Below are 25941 nucleotides of genomic sequence, written 5' to 3' on the forward strand. Positions count from 1 at the left end.
TTATTTTGAAATAATTCTTTGTACACTAGTGTAAATGTGCATGTGAAATATGTTTGTAGTTGATGAAACAATAAAAAAAAAAAACACAGGCTAAATCTAACAGCTCAAGATACTGTGCAGGGAGAAAATTCAGCCCAGATGATGTCACTTTGTCATAAATAGACAGACTGAACCTGATATATTCACCTGGATAAGATGAGAACGTGTGTATTATATAAGTCCTATTGCATTACTCCTTGGAGCTCTTTTAACTGTCATTAGTAACTCCAGAAGTCGTCTGACCAGAAGTGCTTTTACTGTATGCACTTTGAGCAATATGTATTGCATGTATAGGTAGAGACAGGTGGTTACAGATAACAGAGAGATGATTGATTTGACTATAACTTTTGATTCAGGCAGCATCGCCACAGTAACAAGCGGGAAAAATATAATTTTCTTTTGAGTGATTTGTTCCAATCTGATTTGACAGGGAGTGTGACAAGACTCTCTAAGGACTGACTCTCATCTCCTAACCTGTCCAGTTCTCCTTCATCTTTCACAGCTTTTTTCCTTGCCGTTCCCTAAAATAAAATGTTGTTGCTCAAAGGCTTCTCTAATATAGCTCATCATACATAACAGAGTTCTCAGTCAGCACTTTGTCATAAAATTCCCTGAAAACACACACAGATGAGCAGAGCCATTACTGATTTCCAAATTACATGACAAAATTGTTGTTAGTAACTTAATCAATTACATTAAACATTTTAGGTATAATCAGACTATGTTTAGATTCATTTTGGCCTTTCTCATGTATCACATTGATTTAAATAGGATACACATATAACATATTGATATAAAAATACAAACACTATGAAAAATTTCCTTCATTGTTATTAACAACATAAAGTGCATTAAACATTACATTACGTTAAGGTTTCCCAAAATGGGGATTGAGAAGGAACTGCAGGGGGTTTGTGATTTTAACAGAAAAGCTTATTGGTTTAATCATTAAAATATTAAATTAAAATAATTAATTTTAAAATCAATCAAAATAAAACACATACTAAAAAAATTATACATCGTTTACCTATGTCATGTGACCATAACTAACCAACTAGAACAACTATTTCATTATTATAATATTTTAAAATCTCAGGGGTTCTTCAAGTAAATATATTAGGTGAAAGAAGTTCAGATGACTAAACAAGTTTGTGATTTTTAATTTAATTTATTAATTTTAAATGTACAGTATCTAAATGTGTTTGTCTTCCAAAGACATAGAAATCCATGGTTAAACAACCTACTGAGTAATAATTCTAATAAAAAAGAATGTGTTCATCAGTAGATGATGCAATATTGAAAACAACTTCTTAAAACCTGAAATTATTATTATTATTAAATTCAGTGGGCAAATGCTGTGTCTTCCACAAAACTCAAAGACTTTCTGAGTTTATATAAGTGTTAGACTATTTTATAAAAGAATAGTGAAAAGATGAAAAAGAGGAATTAGGGAGAATCAATAAATTATGAAAAATTTATTGCTAATGTGTAAATAATATGTAATGTAATTAAAAAGTTACTGTGATCTGATTATGAGTATTTTAAAATGTAATTGAATCTAATTGCAAATTCTTTATATTAACAATCTGATTATATAATCCAGATTACATGTAATCAGTAATCAGATGCTGACAAGCAGAGATCATCATTTGGTTTTGGATTTATCTGATGAGAAATACCACAAAAGAACCAAACAAGATGATGAGGATATCTCAATTGTGAATTTTCTTTCCTATGGGGGCTCTATCACATAAAGTGTGAGTATTAATATCAGGATCATCATAGTCTCAGTGGTTCACTGCAGTTGTGTTGGTGGTTGCTGTGGTGATTGTTGCTGTGGTGACCATGTCCGGTCCCCCACGAAGGGCTTGGTTAGGAGGCCTTTCCATTAGCTGCTATAATGAGGCATTTTTCATACGCCCACCCCCCATAACACGATGGCTACAAACACGAAATTCACAGACACATTTGTTAAGGCATGGAACTGTTGATCATGTTGACGAGACTGATTAGTCACTGTGTTCCCAAAAAACACCAACACACAACTACAGAACATTTACAGAATTTTGTGAGTATTGAACTGGAACCCCTTGTTCCACAGTTTGTCATTTCTAACTTTTAATGACTTAAAAGCATGATGGATTTTCTGCCGCTTGTTTGTGCGAAGCGGATTGACAATTAAAGTGTCTCTGGTTGAGGCTGATGCGTTTAGATAATGCTTGACAATCTCTGATTCAGTCTCACAGAAGAACACCGGATGTCACAAAGATTGCTCAAACAGTACATCGAGTTCTTAGATGATATTCTCAAATTGCTCTGGAGAAGTAAAAGTATATGAAATGATTAATTATCCTTTGGATAGTTTATTTTTCAGAACAATGAAACTTATATTATATTACATACTGTGACTGACTGTATGTTTAAATTTGTTTTTTTTTCCTCCAGTTTTAAGCATGTTAGACAGGATCCTGGTCACAGAAAACAAGGAAATATAAAGGTAATAGTTAATACGAAATATGTCCATTGTATTTCTATTGCTTAATCATTTAATTCATACATTTCCCAAATTTCAAATTATCCTAACAGGAGTTGATGGGCATTTGTTTAAGCACATTTCATATATTAATTGTATTCTGAAGCACAGTATAAAAACTTTAATAAGATATTTGTAAAAAAAAAAAAAAAAAAAAACAGATCAAAATTACATTACACTTACAGATATCTACAAGTTATTGGTGTTACTCTGGCAATATGGGATTGTAAGATGGTGGGTTGTTCTAAGGTGACTGAAACCCTGCAACAGGAGTTTCTACAGATGAAGGTCAAAGGGATGACCATTTTAGCCATTTCAATGCTTTACAATGTCACTAGCTCATTCAAGTTCCCCCAAAAGGCTGGTCATGCACATAACACAAAATGCACGACAGGATAATGAAAAGACTCTCAATGAGAAATCGGTTCAACACTGCAGCTGGAATTGCTTGCCGGTTCAGCAATGAACAGTATAAGGATTTGTCTCGGCATGTTTAAGAGAAGTAGGACTGAAAGAATCAAAAGTTAGGCTCACTTTATTCTCGCATGGAATTCAAGGCAGCTTTCATTGGCCAAAGCCAGACCGACATGTCAAACAACCAATCACAGTTCGTTTCGTTCATCGTCATGTTTCGAGGCGTGGAAATGTCGCCACAATAACAGACCGGTGTGTACAACTCTCTAACATATTTTAAACATCCCATGATGCAAACTTTAAATATTTTCCATACTTTTGAAAGTCCAGTGTTTAGTTGAGCCTGATAAGTGCTTGTTGTCACAGTTGTAAAACGCCGGCTTTCTTCTTTTGTGAGGGGGTTTGGTGTCACAGTATCTTTGTTTCCAGGTGGAACATTAAAGAACGCGACACACACGTCTCATGGAAATCCTGAAGAATTCAACCAATCTGATGATGACTTCGACACTTCCTGAAGTGTTTCCACTTTTGTGTCCCATGTGCATCCGACATTTAGCCAACGGTCTGTGGGTGTAACGGCTGAGGCTGAGACTAGGCTCACCTTTGCTGAGGAGAATGTTGTGTGAAGAGAAGTGAACTGCTCCAAAGTTAATTTTGGTTTTATTTATTGAATCATTTTGTTTGGCATCAAAATGAGGAAATACCTAAGCCCAAGAACGTAAAAAAGTCAGTGAAAGATGGAGGAGGAAGTGTTATAGTTTGGAGGATGTTTTCTGACCCTCTTATACAGCTACATGTCAGAGTGAATGTAAATGTTTATCAGAACCTTCAGCAACATGTGGTTCCTTCCCTGTGTTCATTGCCCAATCAGCCAGCAATTTTCATGCAGGACACTGCCAACTGTCGAACAGTAAAATGAGTAAAGCAGTTCCTTGAAGCTAAGAACATTGAAATAATGAAATGGCCGGGCCAGGGTCCTGATCTAAACCTGACTGAAAATCTCTGGAAAATCCTTGGTGACAAAGTTATGGTAAAAACCCCACTACAGTCACTGCAATGTGGAAGAGACGACCAAGAAGAGTGGACCAAGATCACACCAGAGCAGTGTGAGAGACTAGTGAGATCCTGTGGCCACAGATGCACTCAAGTCATTCAAAGGAAGGACAATTGTAACCCTTCAAAGTTTTAATTGTAATCTTTGTAATGATTTTGAGCGATGAAGATTAAAAATATTTCTGAAAAAAATCAAGAATTTATAGACTATCTATAAATAGTATATTAAAAAGTAAAAATGCATTACTTTAGCTACTTATATATATATTTGTGAAAAACTTCTATGAAAGTAATAGAAATTCGCTGGTCATTGTTTATTTTGTTTTTATTTAATTTATCTCACTGTTAAATCAAATCTAATTTGTCTCATTGCTGTCTAGGAGTAACAACAGAGATATTAAAGAGAAATATAGACAGAGAGCTTGTAAGATAAGAGATGTTAAAGAGATATACAGATAGATAGCTTGTAAGATTTTCTTTAACAAATCTTTACAGCAACGTGCATTTCCCATCTTAGAAGAAAAGGTGTTGAAGGTTACATTTCAGACCTTCCCAACTATCTTTAAGATGCAGACCAAAATGTATCAAACTTGACGCCCATAACCGAGTTCCACTTTTTTTTTTTGGTATGTTGTGTTTTTCTGGGCTATTGAGCATCGTCACCAGCAGAAAGCCTTGAGAACTTGATTATTGTGTGCTTTGAAGGCAGAGCTGAGCTATGAGGCAAGTAGAAGCTTCTATGGAAGCGTGTGAGTCACGCTGTTCCATAGAATCAAACACCTACACACAGACCCACAAAGACAGCCACTGGTGTGACGACACACAGGAATTTCAAATAAAAAGCCTGGTGACCTCAGCCTTGGCAGTGTGTGCGGCTGGTGTGAAATAACGTGGCAGGCAGTGGGCGAGGGGGCCGTGTGTGCCCACTCACTTGAAAGAAGAGGCACAACAGAAGACCATCTCTCTGTATCTGTTTCCTTCTTTCACATGTAGCAGCACTGCAGTGTGCCAGACTCTCCAAACCCCAGTTATTTTCGTGCTGAGAAATACTGATGACATATATTATCTGGATTATGTCAGGTTTATGGATTTATACACTTACCTGAGCCAGAAAAGCTTGTACTGTGTCTTAAAAAATACTAATGTAACATAATATTGATGAAGTAAAGTAAATAACGTGAAGGAGATCTGTTTAGATAATAGATTTTATAAATGAACACACACACACACACACACAAATAGTACTTTGAGTCCACTTGTAAAAACATTTCTGTTTTACATTCTTTCGTAATTTAATACAGAAATGACAAATTATATTATTAGCATATCTAATGGAAGTTTCCAACTGTTACCTTCAAGATAAAAAATTGCAATTGCCTTTTATTTTATAATACAATATCTAATATTTTCATTTCACAATGTGCCTAAATATCTTGCAGCTTGTTTCTCGTAAATTGTGCCTATATTTTACAATGTTATTATTTTTTGCAACTGCAATTTATTTCACATAATTGTGACTTTATAATAAAGTGATCTCAACATTTTATAATAATGCAATCCCTCATAGTGCAACTTTGTCACATTACGTTTTTGAAATGTGATTTCATTTCTTGTGTTTGTGACTTCATATCTATAATAACTGCATCTTTATATTGTGCAGTTGTGACTTCATGTCTCGCAAATATATCTCTTATTTTATCTTTTACACAATTACCTCTCTTTGCAGTAGTGAATTGCACCAACTGATACAGAGATAATGATGCACCGAGTATGAATGCCCTGAAAAGCTTTTAGAGCAATTCTCACAAACCTGACACCAAAACCTTTCCAAGAGATGAACAAAAACATACAAAGTAAGAAAGAGAAATTGTAATGTACAAGCACCGTATAGAGTGTCAGTGTGTGTGTGTGTGTGTGTGTGTGTGTGTGTGTGTGTAAGACTGGATGTGCTGAGTCATTGTGTAAGAATAGATCTCCCTCTCTCTCTGTGCTTCAGTTGTAGTTTTTCTCCATTAAAAAAAAAATGACAGTTTGAAGTAATGGTGACTAATGCAGAAGCGACAGCACATTATGTACAGAAGTATGATTCAAATAGTTTATTATTCATTTTGTGCATGTCTGTTTGAGGGACGTAGCTGAATCATTTACATATTTAACTTATATCCAATTAAAACAGTAAATGCAAGAGTTACTCATAATCTAACACATTTAGGTTTAGAAGTAACACATTCATTTAGTTAAGAAGGAAAAGTTTTGTTAATTCCATCATTTAGTCACCAGAAAGTCCAAGATTATCAGCAAATAATGACTTGAATTTCTGTATTTTATTGACGTAATGTTATAATATTGCTTTAGAACACTTGAAACACAGCTCATGAGTAAATCGACTACTTTTATAATCCTGTCATGGTGCTTTAACGTGTTTTTGGTTACTATGTATTGTCAAAACAGTATATTCTTGTGTTCCACAGAATACTGAACATACAGGTTTCTAGCAACATAAGTATTATGACATTTTTGAGTGAAATACCTTTGTATGTGCTTCTTGCTGGATCATGTTACAGTAATGTTTCCTCTCAGAAAATCCCTAGAGCTCCTCCACGCAGCCATCCATCTTTTCATCCATCCATCGTCTCGTTTTTCCTCTGTAATGCTCATGTTCATCGACTCACTCAGACAGTCCCTTTGGGAACTTTGTCCTCCGAACAAACCTGAATTAATCATAGGACAATAAGACAGTGAATTATTAGCCTGACTTAAAGGTTCTGGAAAGAAAGTGAATTACAGTGATGAATGGCTTGATTCGAGCCGTCTTATTGTTGCTCAAACTGGATAGCTTTAGTCTACACACTCTCTGTCCCTGTGCAATAAACTAAATGGTACATAATCTGCAATATCCCACACAATCATGCACTGCTTGTTATCTTGCTTATTAACTAATTAGTCATTAATTGCTTTCTGTTAATGGACCCTGATTTCTGGCCCCTCGTGGGACAGTGGATTACCTTTTCATGCTCTGGGCTCATTCTTTTACAAATGTGGCACTTAAACAAGGACATCAATGAGCTGGAGAGTAACTCTTTCGAATACAGTATATAACATTTATAATGCCACCACCAAATTAGCTTAAGGCAATTTGCACGCAGTGTTGAGTGGAAAGACGCCTTGCTACAGGAAAGTAAATTGCTGAGTGGGAATCTTTTTTTTACATGGCAGTGTAAATTAAAGACAAGAGAATTAATTAATTAATTTTTTTTATGAATTCAACATATATACATATAAAAAAATGTATATTGGGTTGGATTACACTGCCAACCCATTCGCAAATTCTGTAATAATTTTCAGACCATATGATTTTATTATTTATTTATTTATTTATATATTTATTTTAAATGAAATGTATTCATATTTTGTAATATTATTATTTTTTTTTTTCTGTCATAAATTTTCCATTTTTTTCATTTTTTTCATTTATTCATGTTGCTCCACACCTGTATGACTTTCCAGTGCAAAAAGAAAACAAAATATTTCAGTTTTACTTTGGACTCTTGTTAGAGAAAACAGAATTTTTCTAAATATCTTCTTTCTTTCCTTTCTTTTTTTTTTGTAATATTATATGTGCAAATAACTGTGATTAATTTGATTAATTGATTTGTGTATAATCATTTCAATAAAAGTCTTAATTGCAATTAAATAAAATAATTAAATCAATTACATTTGAATTACAATTTAAATTTTGATTGACAGCCCTAAAATTGGTACCAAATGGCCTGTTAATGAAAGAGTTTGGGATGAACTGGAACACCAAAACAAAGAGAAGACAAATTCCTTAAAAATTAATTGGTTTTGCCATTAAATATTGAACTACTACCTATAGATGTGGTGTTTAGATGTCCATGTATGTTTGGCTATGTATTGTTTTAGAATATCTAAGCTATGCTTATATAGACCGTAATTAAAAAAGAGAAGGACAGAGAAGATAAAGACACTCTTTGGCTCAGTGGTCCAGTGTTCCCAGCGCTACTTGCACAGATGTCTCAATCTCCCTCTAAATTACTGTTTTGCCTCCGCTGAGCTCAATCTAGCTCCCTGACAAATGAAAGCATTCCCATTATTATAAACAACTTTTACTGCACTTTTTTCAAACTATGCCTCTGCTGATGTTTTTGCTTTAAACTGCAGAGCCAGGAAAACAAAACAAATATTAGAAACATAAGTCTGAGCTGAACAGTGAAGAAAAATTCAGTGTACAGAAAGAGAAGAAGTGCTGAATGTACTATTACTGTGGGTGGGTACAGAAGGCTCTCATTATTCAGTTCAACATATGTGTTTAGAAGACAGGCGCTTAAAAATCCATAAATATTTGTGTGAAAATGCTAGTCCTTGGAAATGCGGTGTGCAGTGATTTATAGCATGCACAATGTATCTGTGTTACGCTTCATTCAAATCTTAACCCTTAACTCGCCTTTAATATATATATATATATATATATACTGTATACAGAATACATGAAGATGACCAGTTTATATGAACATGTCCGTATGTGTTTGTGTGTTTATTCCTGAATTGACTCATTTGTAAACATGTTTAGCATTTCCTGTGAGCATGTGGTGAGGATTACCATGCAATTCTTGTGCCCAGTTTGAGTCAGCAGGATGCAGGATTCATATTGTCAGAAAGGTATAATTTCCCATTCACTGTGTACATCCTTACCTGTTCTGTCGCTTGGCCGATTTTTCCTTCTGATGTTGACTGCAGTTTTCTTGACCTTCAGAGAAAGAAAGAGAGACATATAGAGTGGTTTTATAGTCTACCGCCATCAGATATGAAGTGCCCACATTGTGAATGCACATAACCCTCAATCTTTCCCTTATTTATGTTTTTCCTCTTGGGATGAAATTGTCATAAGGACAGACAGATGGAGAGATGTAGGAGTGGAGAGATAATTTATGAATTTCAGTAATTTCCCTACTTAAACAGGAGCTGATGTGAATCAGTGAGTAGATATATAACAGTACCACTGACAGGGTTTTTTTTTTTCGTGTAATTTAATTGGGAAGTTTTTAGTGACTAGTAAGGCAGGGAATCAGAGTGAAATGAACAAAAATAGCTTACTGCAGCTGCTGTTCTCACTAAGGTCTAGCTAATACAATGAAAGTTGTCTGTAGTAAACTGAAGGGGAAAAAGCTTGTGAAAGAAAGTTCTTGAATATCATAAAAGAATACCACTGTATATAGTTTTAAATGGGTCATATATTGAGAATTTGATTCAGGATTTTCAGAAAACCTGAAATCAAAAGATGATGCTGTGCCGACTATTGGATCTGTTGTCGCACCACGTGAGTAACTGTTTTCATTACATGATCACTATTGTTTAGTATGTTATTACAAATCACTTGATATGTGCTGAGTATTTATGAGTTTTTAACCTTAATCACAATGGCATCCATCTGTGTAGGACGTAGGCTGTTAAACAAGCACAACTGTTAGCTAATCGTACCATTGGGAGTCTACAATCCACCATGCCTATTCAAACAGAGCGTTCTGATAAGGGGGTCAAAACAGGACAGGAAATAGTGTATTACTTCTTTGTTTATGATGTTTTTTTTATGTAGAATTCTGAGCCTGTCATATACCATATAGGTCATTTGTGCAAGCACCTTATAACGACCTATTTTTATGTTTTAAAGTTAAGCGCCCCCCAAGTGGGCATAAAAATAATGACAGTATCATGTTGCATCTGCCTAACGTCATTACCAATCAAAATGCACTCTTATTTAAATGCAATGTGCGAACTTTTTACACCGATCTCACAGTAATTCATACATTTTTTACTATGTAGCTTTCGTTCGAATGACCACACCTAACCCCACCCCTAAACCTACCCCTCACAGAAATCATGCAAAATTATGATTTATAGATCATATACATTTTATAAGCATGTGCGTTCTCGTAGATCGAACTTGTGATCGCATGATTAGATATCGTTGTATAATACAGTACTCTAGCAACTGAGCTACACGAAACCCAAATTATAACGCAAAAATTTTACAGATCTTGATAACATCATAATTGGACTTCATACAGTACAAAATAAGAAACCAAGGCAGTTCATGACCCCTTTAAAGAGACTAGCAATAAAAAAGAGTTTGCTAAAAAAAAATACAAATTCTGTCATCATTCACTCACCCTCATGGTGTTCCAAACCTGTGTCACTCTTTTTCTTCTGCACCAACAGTTCTCTAAATATATTGCATTCTGCAGAAGAAATAAAACATGCAGGTTTGGAACAACATGAGGGTTAGTAAATGATGACACAGGTTTTACATTTTTAAATACACTATCCCTTTAAGACTTGTTTTCAGAGAATATATCTCTGTTTATTTAGCTATGGTATTTATTTATGTGTTTCTTTGTTTTAAGATCAACCCTAACAACATTTGGTTATGCTTAAAACAAGATAAACCTTAACATTACAGTATAAAAATGAACCTAAATATAGAATTAAAAACATTATCTAATATTATCTTGCATAATTTGATTCTATATATATATATATATATATATATATATATATATATATATATATATATGTTTTTTTTTTTTTTTTATAGATTTAGATTTTTATAATTCTCCTAGTAAACCAGATTAAACTGAATTAAGAAAATGACTTGGAAAAAGTTTGAGGTAAAATAAGGATAAAGATTAAGGGAAGAAAATTTACATCATTGACATTCAGCTCACATTTTCTCTCCGCCCTGCCTTTCGCTGCATCTCTCTCCTTCTCTCTCTCTCTCTGCCATCACATCACTACTCTCTTTCCCTCTCACTCTATCTCTTTTTTGCCTCTCCTCTCAATCCAGGTCTCCTCCTCTTTCCTCTCATATCAACTTTTCCCCAGACATTGCACAGCAAGCAAACTGAACCTTATTCAGTTCAGATTTTCCCTGAACACAGTACAGCTCAAGTGAGATTTGAGAAACTCTTTCCAGAAACTATTGTAAATTTTCTGCTGGAGACCAAACAACCAGAGGCATACTCCCACCTTTCTGTGAAAACTGAACCTTCTCTACCTTTTTACGGTAACAAACTTCTGTTTTTCTCCTGTCACCCAAAATAAACTCTGCCTAGACTTTCCACTTAGTCGCATTTTCGGATTTCTATATTTATATTTATGCATTTGGCAGAATTATTTATTCAAAGCAACTTTTGCATTCAAGGTACATATTTTGCCTGTGCATGCCCTATGAATCAAGGCCATTATTTGCTCCATATATTGCCAGCACAATATACCATAGGAGCAATAATACAACATGAGTCCAAACATTTACTCAGGGAAGGTATTACAAACACTAAACACAACCAGCACTTTCAGCTGTGAAGTCACAATGGTGCCCTAAAGCTGTAACCATGGAAACCACTCTTTGTCGGTTTGCTGAAATTATATGGCAAAGCATGGGCTACAGGAGGTTCAGCAATGGTTACCATGGCAATAACCATATAAAACAGTGATGCTCATTACATGTCTACAGCTTAGGTCAAAGGTTAGAGGCAGAAAGAAGAGAAATAAAATCGATCTGAACAACTGCACTGTGGATTTCAATAAACCACATGTAAAATATAGTTGTAATTATTTGGCACTGCACTGGAGCAGTCCAGGTAGGGGAGCCATGCTCAATCATGGCCTCAGTTCTTGATTAGACATGCATGGGTAGATCCAGAGCTATGCCCCTGCACTCCAGCAGACTGTTACAGTGTTATTAAATGATCAGTCGGCCAGAGACGGTCTGTCTGAGGAATTCAAAGAGACCTGGGACAGTATAACCCTGACCATGATAAAGGATATAGAAGGATTCAAACTATGAAAATTGTGCAGTTTCAGGGAGAAGATGGGGAATTCTGCCAATAGTAACCAAAAGCACATCAAAAGGAGAATTTTTTTTTTTTTTTTTTTTAGCTTAGCTTTACTTTCTTACATACCAATGGATCCTCTGCAGTGAATGGGGGGCATCAGAATGAGAGTCTAATAATTTACAAGTAATTCACATGACTTCAGTCCATCTTAACAGCTTGTGAAAACGAAAAACTGTATGTTTGTAATAAGTTATTCAGTATGATGCTTTTAACTTCAAATCAATGCACTGCAAAGGGTCCACTGTTAAGCTAATGATTTAAGGCTAAATTGATCAAACTCTGTTCCGATGAAAAAAGAAACTCATCTACCTGATCACATCTCATCTCAGATGGCCTGATGGTATGAAAATGTTGAAAGCAAATGTTGAAAATGTTGAGCAAGTTTTCATATTGGGTAAACTGTTCTTTTAATGGTCCCCGAATTCATTTCCAAAAGTGTTCTCGCAGATCCTCCGAAGAGACCAAAAGTGGTACTTCATTCATCCCTGTCCATGGTGCTGAATCAAGCCTATGACTGGCTTTGGTTCTGACCACTCTTCCCTTTCTGTAGAGGGAAATATTAGTTTGCCAAATGTATTCGTTTTGTTTTAACGGTGGTAATTTGTCTAATATAAAGTGATCGTGCTCTGCGTGTACTGACACAATAATTGTACGTTTAAATTAGCATAGTAATTGCAAACAGTTTCTATAACATGTCAGTTTTTAACAGGCTGTCACAGATACATTCCGTCACATAATTGTTGTCTCTGTGTGTGTTGTTATGTTATGTATGGTCTAACGTTGACAGACCAATCAGAAGAGCTTTCTTTTAGCCTTTCCACAACCCCATTCCCGTGATTAGGTGTAATGGGGGTGGGGGCACCACCGGCATTCACCGGCCGACTCTTCGGGAAACTGGAACTTCTGAATCAGCTGTGTAACTGAGCAATTAAGTGCCGCATCGCGTTCGTTTGTGAATATTTTTTGTGGAGCTGCCTTGCGCAATAAACGAATGCCTTAACTCGGTATACGATAATGCACACAAGTGGCCGAGCTGGAGCTGCGCGGAGCTCGGTGGTGGAGATTCGTGCTCTCAGATTGGTAACAACGGAAAGCGGTCGTGCTGGGCGCGGTACGTGATTAATATGGATCAATGACACGCACCTCATAGATAATGGAATATACAAAACTGTATTTGCGCATTTGAAACTGTTTGTAAGTAAACGACCAGTTCACTGTTAAAAAATACACCGATATGTACTGGATTTATCCTTTCTAAGACGCTGTGGAGATAATCAAAGAGAAAAGTGATTCGTTTCTATTACGAGAAACGAGCATATAATTCCTGGCACTCGGATCAACTACGCATTTATGGAAATTGGGTCTCTCAGATGGCATGAAACTGCAAAGACGTGACTGGTAATAATTCAGAACCATATTTCTTTCCCTGTTGAAAAAACACACAGTTTAAACCAGACAGATTGTTGCCACTTTTCAGCTCGTCGGGTCTTTTTAGCGGTTTTTTGTCTATGAATATAACCTGTCACTCCCTTAAAACATGAATTGCCCAGGGTGCAAATTATGGGGTGGGGAGGATGGGGGTTGGATGTTGAGCCCAAAATTAAGGCTTGAACCCCAAAGGAAGTCGAAACAAATGGTTTGAGGGTTCTTAAAAGAACGTATTTTTACATAAGAGTTCATTTCAAATGGAGTTCCACTTAAAGTTAGATTACAAATTAGTCAGAATTGTACTATAATACAAGCTCGTGTACAGAAATAGCGTTATTCTTGAGAAGATAACAATAGCAACGTTTCGCTACTCGAGCGCTTTTGCATCTCGATGTGCAAAGGTGTATCGATAAATCATAATAGTTATTATTTATGACTTCATTATAGATTTGCACATATGACAAACCCTTTCAGCGTCTTGTTTTAAATGTCTTTCAGGTATTTACAGGTTACCTAACTTTACAAGCGACGCCAAAAAAAGAACATCAACCGACTGCGCCCCAAAATTACAGACAGAATACTGAAAGAAGAATCGTCCCCTTTGAAAGTCTCTGAATAACGCGCACACTGATAGTGCCACATGCAAACAATCGCCAAACGCTGCAGCGTTTTGAATGCATTTTCATTCTGACTTATCTCTTTTTCTTAAAAGTAAAGTAGATGCAGTACTAACAAAATGTCTCTGACCCAGAAGGACCTGATGAGATTCAACGCAACGCTTCATCATTTCAGTTATCCAGCTGCGTGGGTTGAAAACTGATGCTCCGGTTCTCTGATGCTGATGCTGGTTCATCGCCCTTGTGCTGTTGCTGCATTCTAGGATGTTGCGACAAGTGTTGCACGAAGGGCTCAGGACGTCATTCCACAAACTGGGCCACTTTGTCGCCAATCACCCGGTGTTTTTTGCCTCCGCGCCCGTGCTGATCTCCATCCTCCTGGGCGCGAGCTTCAGCAGATACCGCATAGAGGAAAACGTGGAGTTCCTGTTAGCCCCCAAACACAGCCTGGCGAAGATCGAGGGGAACTTGGTGGATAGTTTATTCCCCGTAAACCGATCCAAGCACACGCTCTACTCGGATTTGCAAACACCCGGCAGATATGGCCGGGTCATCGTGACTTCGCGTAGGGGGAGCGTGTTGGACCCTCACCACGTTAACTCTGTCCTAAAGGTGAGTGAACTTTCTCTGGAGTATTTGCTTTGTTTCAAAATTTAAAACGTTGCAAAAATGTTGTCAGGACTCCATGAAGCAATATTTTATTAATTTAGCTCGCAGTTCCAACTTTTCCCTGAAGCTTATTAGTCTTCTCATATTTCAAAGATGGGCAAACCCCCCCCCCCCCCCCCCCCCCAAAAAAAAAACAGGTTCCTGACATCTGGGATAATTTAAGATATTCTCTTATTTGGCTTGATAACTTAGACCTGTTTTTTCCAGCACTGTTAGATATTTTAATATTATTATTTGTGTGTGTGTGTGTGTGTGTGTGCTCACGTAATATCAATATTTAATTCAGTTTTTATACTCAAGTCCTTCTTTTAATATTTTATCACTTCAACAAAGACAGGTTCTGTTATTTCTGCGTTTATTTATTTGACAGATTTACGTAATGCTTTGGCTCTATTCACATTATGTGAATAACTCATTGCACAAACTTAGAAGAACATGCTTGAGTTTTTTTATGTTTTAAGTTGCTCCTATTAGCTAGCAATTCAAAAACAATACAACACACACGTGATATATGAAAAATACAGTAAGTATGGTTATTTTAGTCAAAATGCGTGATTAATCAATATTTATGTAAGGTATGTTTATTAAATATTGTATCCGATAGTAGTCCCATAGTAAGTGAGAAAATGCTAGATACTTCTCTAATCCATTATTGTTTATTTTATTTATCTTGTTTATTTTTATTTTTATTAATTTTTTTCCCCAGTACTCAAGAATCACTGGGATAATAACTCTGACAACGCTTGCCTGTCAAAGCTGAACAAATCTGAAATTTTAACTCCCTTGTGATACAGGTGCTATGATATTAACTGGATTTCAAGGAAAGTTCTCTTCCCATGGCTCTCCCCAGATCACTTTTTTTTTTAATGTTAGAAAATTTTCATCCAATGTGCCGGTCAGAGTGTTAGCTTGTGGCCTACTTTATCTTGCTGTAACACAGCTTCCCAATCCAGATCCAAAAATCACTCCACCAGACACCACCAACATGAAATATGATGCTGGCAACTTCTGCTTACTGTACTTGTTCAGACAAAACCCAATTGAGCACTTCACCTCTTTTTGTGGAATGCTGATGAAACTGTGACTTCATATTTCATATTGAAATTTTGCTAGCATAGACACATATTATTATTAAATGCAAAGTACTCACTTCATGTGCATTTAGACTTATCCTTTCTAAATGGAAACATTCATTTCAATTTTCAGAAGCTAACTGAACTAAGCCTGAGCTGTGAGCAGCAACCACATCTTAAGCACTTTTTAATATTCACAATGCATTTTATAGTCCAGAAATAGAACAACAGGTCTTTCTATAACCTTGTTCACTGTATCTCAGACCACCTTTGGGAATGAGGTTAGCCCTCCTCTGCTGAGCCTTGATTTGATAAAGTCAAATGCAGTGTGACAATTGCATATTCTGAGATCAGATCTGATTCTGAAAGAAGGAAAAATCATGGTTCAAAGGACTTGATGTGATTATATTCTATGTAGTATATATATAGTTTATTCTATGCCTTTTGTTTCCAATGCATAAAGAGCAGACAGCCCATTTGGAATGTCAGTCTAGGTCAGAGACTGTGGGCATGCAGATGTCATGCTTTAATCTCCAACAGAGGGTTAATTATCAAGCTTGAGCAATTAAAGACCTGATTGGTGTGTCTGACATTTCTTTGCTGCTCGAGGAGGCCGGAGGAGCATTGGAGGAGGCAGCCTCCCCCGTGAACTGAGTCTGACACAGTCTAATCAGTCTGACATTAACAACGCAGAGAGACTGACCTCGGAGGACAGTCAATCCTCCTCTCAAATGGATTACCTTGGAAGAAAGTCGAAAAGTTTTTCTTAGATGTTGTGTTTTTTTGTTTTGTTTTAAACAGGAAGTAAAATGGTTGTCAAACTCTTCCTGTAGCAATGTGATTTTTTTGTTGCCTGGCAACAAGATAGTTGCAACTAAATGTGATGAAATATTTATATAATCACATAATTAAAGCTTACTCGAGTATTAAACATTTTAATGTGAATGCATTCCTAATGTTGCAAAAATATAACATGCAACTATTCAAAAGTTTAAAGTCAGTGCATTTCACCTGTTCTTCTTCTTCTTTTTTTTATGTAATACTTTTATTCAACAAGGATTCATTAACAACAAATATGTCAAAAATGTTCTATTTTAATTACATGCTGTTCTTTTCATCAAAGATTCCTGAAAAAAAAAGTTTCATGGTTTCCACAAAAATAATAAGCAGCACAACTGCATTGGTACTTCAGCATTGGTAAAAAGAATGTTTCTTGAGCACAAAATCAGCATATTAGAGTGATTATTTGACAATTAGCTTCGCCATCACAAGACTAACATTTAAAAGACATCAAAATTAAAATTAGTAATTTTTCACATTATTATTGTTCTTGTTGTATTTTTGATCATACTTTTGAATGGAAGTGTATATATTTTCACTGACTAAATCTAATTTAGTTAATCTGTATTTAACTGTACATAATTAGTAATGTCTATTTTTTATTCCTATTTTTCCACCCCAAGCTACACAACACAATCACTCAGATCCAGGTTCCTATGTTGGGGTTCAACTACACCTTTGCCCACCTCTGCCTGTTGGATGACAGCAAGAGCTGCATCGTGGATGACATCCTGCGGGTTCTGGAGGAGATGAGATCAGCACGGGCATCCAACCGCTCAGCCCCACTTCTGCGTTACCCTATCACCAAACTCAAAGATGGACGGGAGGCCTATATTGGGCACCAACTGGGCGGAGTCCTGGCAGGTGGAGGGAGAGACGGGGTGCGTTCTGCTCGAGCCCTTCAACTCACATACTACCTACAAGCCGCCAGCCCACTGAACGAAGTGGTAGCGGCCACCTGGGAGCTGCTGTTCTGCAAAGAATTGGAGAACTTTGGGAAGGATCATCCAGAGCTTAGCCTATACCCCTTCACTTCCTCTTCTCTTCAGAGGGACTTCCAAAGGACCAGTCGGGTATCAGAAAGACCGCTGCTCTTTAGCCTGGCTGTGTGCCTCTCGCTGGCCATGCTGTGCTGCTCAATGCGAGACTGTGTGCGTACAAAGCCTTGGCTGGGTCTTCTAGCTCTGGTGACTGTCAGCCTTGCTACACTCACCTCTGCAGGCATTTTCAACCTCACAGGAGGGAAATACAATTCAACATACCTTGGGATCCCATTTGTCATGTTAGGTGAGAATTTATTAATACATCCTGTCCTCCTATAATGCAAAAATGTGCAATATTGTTCTAAAGTTTGATTCATTGAAATTAAAAACTATATATATTTTGTGAAATATTATACGTTTTTTAATGTTATTTTTTCCTGTGATGAAAAAAACATGGTAATCTGTACATATTTTATTAGGTGGCTAATTCGTATGACCTCACTTGTACTAATCAGGGGTGCGTTTCCCAAAACCATAGTTGCTAACCTGTTAGCAACTTGGTTGGTTGGCAATGGGAAATTGCATTGCAACTATGATTTTGGGAAACGCACCCCTGTATGATTTTTGCTAAATCTTACTTACTTTACAAGCTCTTCAATTCATATGATTTCATACATATAACCTACTCCTAACCCTGCCTCTAAACCTACCCATCACTGGAGTGTAGACAAATGGTACAAAATGCATACAAATTGGTTGTGAGATAGCGTTGGTTGATTTGTTGCTCAAAATACTTTTTTTTTTTTTTTTTTTTTATCAATGTTGAAAACAGTTGTGCTGTTTGATTATTTTGTGGAAACATTTATCTTATTTTAAGCATTTATCTAAAACTAAATTTTCAACTTAAAAACGAAACGTGTTACTGTCACTTTTGATGAATTTAATGCATCCTTGCTGAACAGCTGAATCCAAACTTTTGAATGGTATATGCATCATACTAGTGATTTGTGCTGTTTTCTCCCTAATTACTAGCCACCGTTGCTGTTTGCATATTCGTTCTGTTCTTCCATTTACATAATGTGACTGTTTCTATTTTAAAGGACTGTCAGGTTAAACGAGTACACCTTTTAGACTGGCTGGAAAGCTCCGCACTGCACTTTTGTCAAGGTGTTTCATTAAAAATGAAAAGCTCCACATCAAAGGAATTCCTGATAGAGCTCCACAGACAGTCTTTAGAGGAATTCCACCCCCTTCTTTTGTCTTCTGTCCATGAGCCATTCTGGGTGAATCAACTGTGTGCTTGTGGAACAGATTCACACAAGCAGATTTCTTGCGACTAATTACCAACACGCATACATGCATCCTGACAGATCACATCCATCTCACTCGTTCTCTTTTGCCATTTCTTACACACAGCAATTAGTGCCACGTGTGGGCGGAGGCTTCTGTTGAGAAAATAACAGGCTGGGGTGAAAGACAGAGAAATTAGAAGAAAAAAATTGAAAAGAAAAACGAGGGCTTGGGAAAAAAAGACAAGAAGGCTCAGAGAAGATGTGTTTATATTGACCCCTGTGCCACCCACTCCACAAAATTACTATTGCATTTCTATCTCAAGAGGACTGACATCTGTGTCCTCCTTACAATGCTTCTACAGTTCAATCCCAACCTTGGCAATTGTGCCATTCAACATCAGCATTTTCAAAATTCTCCTCACTGGTTTCCAATTGCAGCCCGAGTGAGAGCATCTCCGTACAGAGCTCTCCTACAGAGCACTTTTTTAGCGTAAAAACAGAACTTGCCAGAGCCACCCAGTGTCAAGGCATATCAATGTCATTCCAGGTTGTTCATACTGAGTTGAATGGGGTTCAGAGAAAAACAGGGATATGAACGCAATGGATGTCTGACAAAACAATAGACCTTATCTCTGTAGGCCACCAGCCTTTTATTTAAAACAAATTCCATTACAAGGACATTAGCTGTCAACTGGGATCATCTGACAGTCCTCTGATGATAATGGAAAGATGGAAGGGAGAGATTTCATAGACCATAATTGCTAAGATTAATGTCATGTTTATGAAGAGAAAAAGACTGCACTGCATCTTGGGAGATGTTCAGCAGATAAAGGACTTGCATATTGAGAATCAGTCTCTGTGTGTTACATTAGTATTCTTTATTTTATTTTGAGATGAGTGGAAATGAAATAGTCAGTTCAATTAGTAAAGAGGAAAACATCTATGGTAGAGGCAGAGAGCAAAGGAAAAAGTGTTAGAAGACAGTATGAGAATAAAATTACAGTCTCTTTGTCAATTTGTTTGTCTTGCTCGCAGAGCTTGATTGTTTAGTTTAGAAACAATCTCCTCTTACTGCCCATTAGTTTAATTTGAGACCTTTAGCTCTGCCGAAAATCAGAACATTTGAGCGGATGCCACGACTTCAGGCCAGTGCTGTCTGGTCACTCTGCTAGCTTTTATACCGGGCACACATCCCAGGTCTGTGTAAGAGGCAGTACTGGCGATATCGGACAGAGGGAACCTCTGTCATGAATGATGAGTCACTGATGCCGTGGCAACCCTGTAGGTGAGAGCCATCTGCTCACTCTGCCTGCATGAGCGAGTGATGTAGAAAGATTGAGAGGAAACTGAAGAAAGACCAACAGAATGTGAAAGCGTGAGTTAAACGTGTAAATATATGTTATGGTGTAAGAGTGTTAGCTTCATCATGATGACTTGGACCCCGGGTTCCTTTATGTCAACTTCTAAAAGTAGGCTGACCCAGTTTGCCTAATGTCTTGGGCTTCTGTGCTTCTATAAAGTCCCAAGGCTACAGGGGCTGTCAGCCTTCCTCACATCTCCTTTCATCAGATCAATTTTACATGACATGTGGCTATCGTGTGCGAGTAGGACTGAGATTTATTTAGCTACAAATTCATCAGCTGTGAAGATGGAAGAGAAGAAAGTGGGCTATAGTTAGATCATGCTCTGTAAACAGAGGTGGTGGTGACCAAGAGGCTTCTTTAGCTTTGCTTTCAAGGCAGAATCCTTTCTTTATTTTGATTGATTTTCCAGTAAACTGCACTGGTGAGGAGCTATAAATTAGGAATGGTGTTTTCTATTGGCTACAGTATGTATAGACTGAATTGGATTAGAATTAGATTTCATTGATGGATGTATAATTGTTACAATGCCTGCTAAACATTTTTTGAATTAGCTTTTTTCCCAGAAAAGCAGTGCCAGAGCCAGAGAAAGAGAGCATTTGCTTTTCCCTCACATCCATTGTTGCGATGCAGCTGCAGAGTGACTGTCTTGTCACCGTTTTGTTCAATTATTTACGTCTCCTCTTTTCCCAGCAGCCATTTATGTCACTTGAAAGAGCTGCCTGCCAAAATCATTCCAAGCTATGCTTAAAACATTCCACTTCACGTTTATAAATCACTGAAAGACATTTTCTCTCTTCATCTCTTCCAGGTCATGGCTTGTTTGGCACATTTGAGATGCTGTCGTCTTGGCGTCGGACCCGCGAGGACCAGCATGTGAAGGAGAGGGTTGCTGCTGTGTTTTCTGACTGTATGCTGCCCTTCACAGCAAGCACTGCCTTGCACGTGGTCACCTTTGGTATAGGGGCCAGTCCATTCACAAACATTGAGGCCGTGCGTCTATTTTGTCAAAACGCCTGCATCTCAGTCCTCTTCAACTACCTCTACATCCTCACCTTCTATGGCTCCAACCTGGTGTTTGCTGGCTACCTGGAAAACAACTACCGTCACAGTCTATTTTGTAGGCGGGTCCCAAAGCCTGAGTTGCTGCAGCAGAAGCCGGCGTGGTACCGTTTTCTCATGTATACACATTACAATGAGGAGTCAACAGAAGCAGGACCACTGCGTGCTTACGAGAGTCACCTGCTGGTAGCCTTTATGAAGCGGTACTACTGTGACTGGATCACCAACACCTATGTCAAACCATTTGTGGTTCTGTTCTACTTGGTATATGTTTCCTTTGCCCTCATGGGCTATCTACAGGTCAGTGAAGGGTCAGATCTTAGCAATGTAGTTGCCACTGAAACAAGCACTATAGCATACACCCGTGCACAACAGCGGTATTTCAGCAGCTACAGCCCTGTGATTGGCTTCTACATCTATGAGTCCATCGAGTACTGGAACACAAGCGTGCAAGACGACCTACTGGAATACACCAAAGGTTTTGAACGCATCTCCTGGTTTGAGAGTTATCTCAACTACCTTCATGGGCTGAACATCACCACTAGCCTGTCACGCAGCAACTTCACAGAACGCTTGCGGTCTGGCTTTTTGCGCCAACCCCGATATGTGCATTTCTCGGATGATATCATCTTTGCCAAACGTGCGGATGGAGAATTTGATGTGGTAGCCTCACGTGTGTTTCTAGTGGCCAAGACGACAGAAAACAAACGAGAGGAGATGTCTATCCTGCTGGACACACTAAGGAAGTTATCGTTGACCTCCAGGGTGAAGTTCATCATCTTCAATCCATCTTTTGTGTATATGGACCGTTATGCTTCATCTGTTGGAGCACCCCTGAAAAACTCTTGCATCGCTGCTCTCTTTCTGCTCTTCTTTTCCACCTTCTTGGCAGCTGACCCTCTGGTGAATGCCTGGTTGACTGTGACAGTTGCCTCTGTTGAGTTCGGGCTGGTGGGGTTCATGACCCTCTGGCAGGTAGAGTTGGACTGCGTCTCAGTACTGTGTCTGATCTATGGCGTGAACTATGCTGTAGACTCCAGTACTCCGCTGGTGTCTGCATTCGCTCTAGGCCGGGAATCCACCCGTACACGCTGGGTGAAACTGGCTCTGGAGCGACATGGAGTTCCTGCCCTTCAGAGCTACTTGTGTTACGGGGCTGCTCTGCTCCCTCTCGCAGCCGTGCCCTCAAACCTCACCCGCACGCTCTTCAGGTGCCTCTTTCTCACCGCCATCATCACCGCCTTCCACTGTTTGGCCATTCTCCCTGTCCTGCTTACCTTCTTGCCTCCCTCCAAGAAAAAACGGAGGGAGAGAAAGAATGCTGAGGAAAACCAGGAGGAAATTGAGTGCGTGGAGATGGTGGACAGCACGCGTGTAGTTGATCAGATTACCACTGTTTGACCACATGCCCAAAAGAGAGGTAGTTCAGAGGATGTACAAGACAGAAAAAAAAAACACCCCCAGGGGGTGGCAGAAGCAGACCTGAGTTAGCCTTTGAGCAGTTGGGCTTCCAGTTCCCATACTTAAGAGTCTCTAGATGGCTTTTAAGTACTTTATGGGTGTTCTTTAGTATAAGGCCACATTTTAAACAAGGCTTTTGATGGTAAAAGCAGATGAGTTTGAGGTCTAGCCATTAACAATGGGTGTATCGTTGTCAGGGTAAAAGCCCTATGCAGGTTTCGCTGCAGCTCGATGAGAGGGAGGAAGACCACACTGCTGCACAGTTCCAGATAATCACAGAGGGGGGCTCCTCTGGTCTGCAGTATTACAGCAGCAGTAGAGCGGAAACAGTAACAAGCAATTGATTTGACAAGGCGTAGATAGAGACGTAAACTGTTTCTAATGCTCCAAGAATTATACCAAGACTTTCAAGGGGGACTTAGCTAAAGACCAAGCAGCCATATTCATATCTGCTGATAGCCATGACTTTAATGCGCCCCAATGTTGTCTCAGATTTTTTTTGATCGGGTCCATAAATTTGTCTTTTGTTATATATTGATATTAAAAATACCTAGTACTGTATTTGAAAAGTATTTTCACTGACCATGGTGAAAGTCACCTCCCCTACCATGACCAATGTCTCAGAGGCATTTATGGCCGATCTTCCATAAAAGAATGTATAAGAGAGAAAGAAAGAATGGGCGGGTGAAAGAAAAGGACAGAAGGGGGTGGGGATGCGTCTGAGATACACACAGAAGCAAGACTCTGCTGACAGGTTGGTATGCTGTGCAGGGATGCCATGGTAACTCTGGTCACAGTTTAGTTGCATAGTGTATGTATAATTTCCTACCCACTGAGTTCAACAAGGGCATTGGTTACCAATTAAGTCGTACTGCAATGGGGAGTATAATCTATGAAGGATTTATCCCAGCTGCTTCATGCTTATTTTGTTTGCCTTTAAAATGCTGAAAATCACCTTGTCACAGAAAATGCTCTTCATCAATATGCATGAGCCAGAGTCCCTTCATTTTCACCCTCCTTTGCCCTCTGTGTATAAGAGGCTTGAAAATATATATATACAGAGACCTAGGGCAGAAAAAAAGCATAGGAAAGGTGCATCTGGCCAATCAAATCCACTTACTTTTCAAATTCTCCTCAGTCCCAAAAGCAATTGATATCAAATCAATTTATGAGGTAAAATAGCATCCCCTTTAGCTCCGACTCTTACTGTTTTTGTGCAGGGATTAGTGCTTTAAGGCAGCTGGGGTGGGGGTTGGGGCATAGGTTTTTTTTTACAAGTCCCCTTTCTAAAGCACACATGTGGACTGTGATATTGATATTTATGATGACTGTGGCATAAAAGAAAGGTTATGTTGCAGCTTGTGAAATATTGCTAAATGAATAGCTACTGATAATCATATCAAGGACAATAAAGGGAAAAAAGACCGTTAGACATGCACATGATTGGACACATTTGCACACACACTTCCTGTGACAGCTTTTTTTGGATCATTCCCCCACTACTTGACTGACGGTCTTCACCTTCTCCAATCTCCTCCTAAGCGAATCACTGCACAGCCCACAAGTATCGGCATGAGATATACACATCAAGATATACACCTGTACGGCTAATTAAATCAGCCCATATTTATTTACAGTTGCTAAAGCCTCTCACAGCTGATCTTACTCATCTGAATGAAGCAGCCAGTAATCAATATTCTTTCCGACCAATCTAAGGAAAGTGCTCCAAAAGATTCTATCAACAATTTGATTAAAGTGTTGTAACAGCTCTGTGTGAACTCAGACCAGCAACCCAACTGCAGCTTTTACTGATCTCAGCTGTTGCTGATCTCAGTGAAGCACTCAGACAGCTCTGTCTGATCTCAGAACAGTGCTGTAAATAGAGCTTTCACTGATCTCTGAATGGCATACATCAGAAATAAACCAGAAACATCCTTTCTGCTCGGCACCTTTTTGTTTTGAAAGGCCCTATACTGAATAAATAAATAAACAAAAAATCTGTACTTTTGTTTATCTAACATTTATATCTCTAACCTAAAAATCAAACACTAACAACAAACTCAAATACATTTTCATGACAAGTAAAACAGGTTTTTTTTTTCATTGACAAATCTTGCATTAAATAAATGTTACTTCCCCCTTTGACAAATAGTAGTTTTCTTGTATTAAGCGTAAAAAAATAAATAAATAAAAAACAAATTTAGTTATGTTTGCCAGTAGAGTATGAATAATTATCTTGTTTACAGAGAACACATCTTATGTATGCCTTAATATTTAATGCAATTTTGATTTAGTATATTTATCTTTTTTGGATATGGAAACAAGATGAAAAAAAGACCATGAAACAAATTAGAACAAAAATACTCATTAAGAAAATTATTTTGTGCAGTGTAATAATATCAATCATGTCTAATCCTAATCTATCTATCTATCTATCTATCTATCTATTTAGTTGGACAGCTTTCATTTAGTAGGAATCAGCTTGGTTTTATTTGGGTAAAATGGTCCTGTTATGTCTACAGTATGTACTTGACTGTACTTGAAAGTGTGTACCCTTTAAGAGAAATATCATGGACCTAGAACGATCTTCATTTTATAAATGAAGCTTAAAAGTTCATGTTCTGTACAGTCTCTTATTTGTTCTCCCTGTCTGTTAAAACTGCTGGATTTGAACATTCAGTGCAAAGCCCTTCACATACCTCTGCTTTCATAGAGATTCACTCAGGCTTACATGCTTTCATTTCATTTGTACAACACCTCCACTATTTTATTCAGTCCAAATATGATTTCTGTGCAGCAGTATTGGCACAAGGCCCTTTGAAGATGTCAAAGCCAGTGGGAAGAATGAGGGGAAAAACATATATATTATACACCCACACTGGTTTGCACACATGCACACACACATAAATTTAGCCTAGAGTTCATGCATTCTACCTGCCTGATATGCCTCTGGAGATGATTGTTGTTTTTTATCTGTTTCTATGAATTTCAGAAGAATAAAAATAAAAGAGGGTAAAACTAAAAGAGAGCAAAGTTGCATCATTTGTTTGTGTTATTACAAATCCTTAATAAATTAAGCATTAACAGTAATTAGGATAAACTCTGTTTTCAGTTTTGAAGCATGCTGCCATCTAGTGTGCAGTGCCAGTACATAAAAATGTTGTGGACATTGTTAATTAGTGGAAAGCAGAGCATGAAATTAA

The 25941-nt window shown here is 37.8% G+C and overlaps 1 protein-coding gene across 1 annotated transcript; it reads left to right on the plus strand.

Annotated features, from left to right (window-relative positions):
- Positions 1-13891: 13891 nt before the first annotated feature.
- On the plus strand, positions 13892-25734 carry LOC128013006 (patched domain-containing protein 1-like). The gene is made up of 3 exons (XM_052595678.1): positions 13892-14609; positions 17203-17866; positions 21027-25734. Exons 1-3 carry the CDS (start codon positions 14262-14264, stop codon positions 22676-22678), a joined length of 2664 nt encoding a protein of 887 aa, XP_052451638.1. The 5' UTR covers positions 13892-14261; the 3' UTR covers positions 22679-25734.
- The last annotated feature ends 207 nt before the right edge of the window (positions 25735-25941 follow it).

The sequence above is a fragment of the Carassius gibelio genome, chromosome B24 (genome assembly GCF_023724105.1).
Source record: "Carassius gibelio isolate Cgi1373 ecotype wild population from Czech Republic chromosome B24, carGib1.2-hapl.c, whole genome shotgun sequence".
In the NCBI taxonomy this organism is placed as follows: domain Eukaryota; kingdom Metazoa; phylum Chordata; class Actinopteri; order Cypriniformes; family Cyprinidae; genus Carassius; species Carassius gibelio.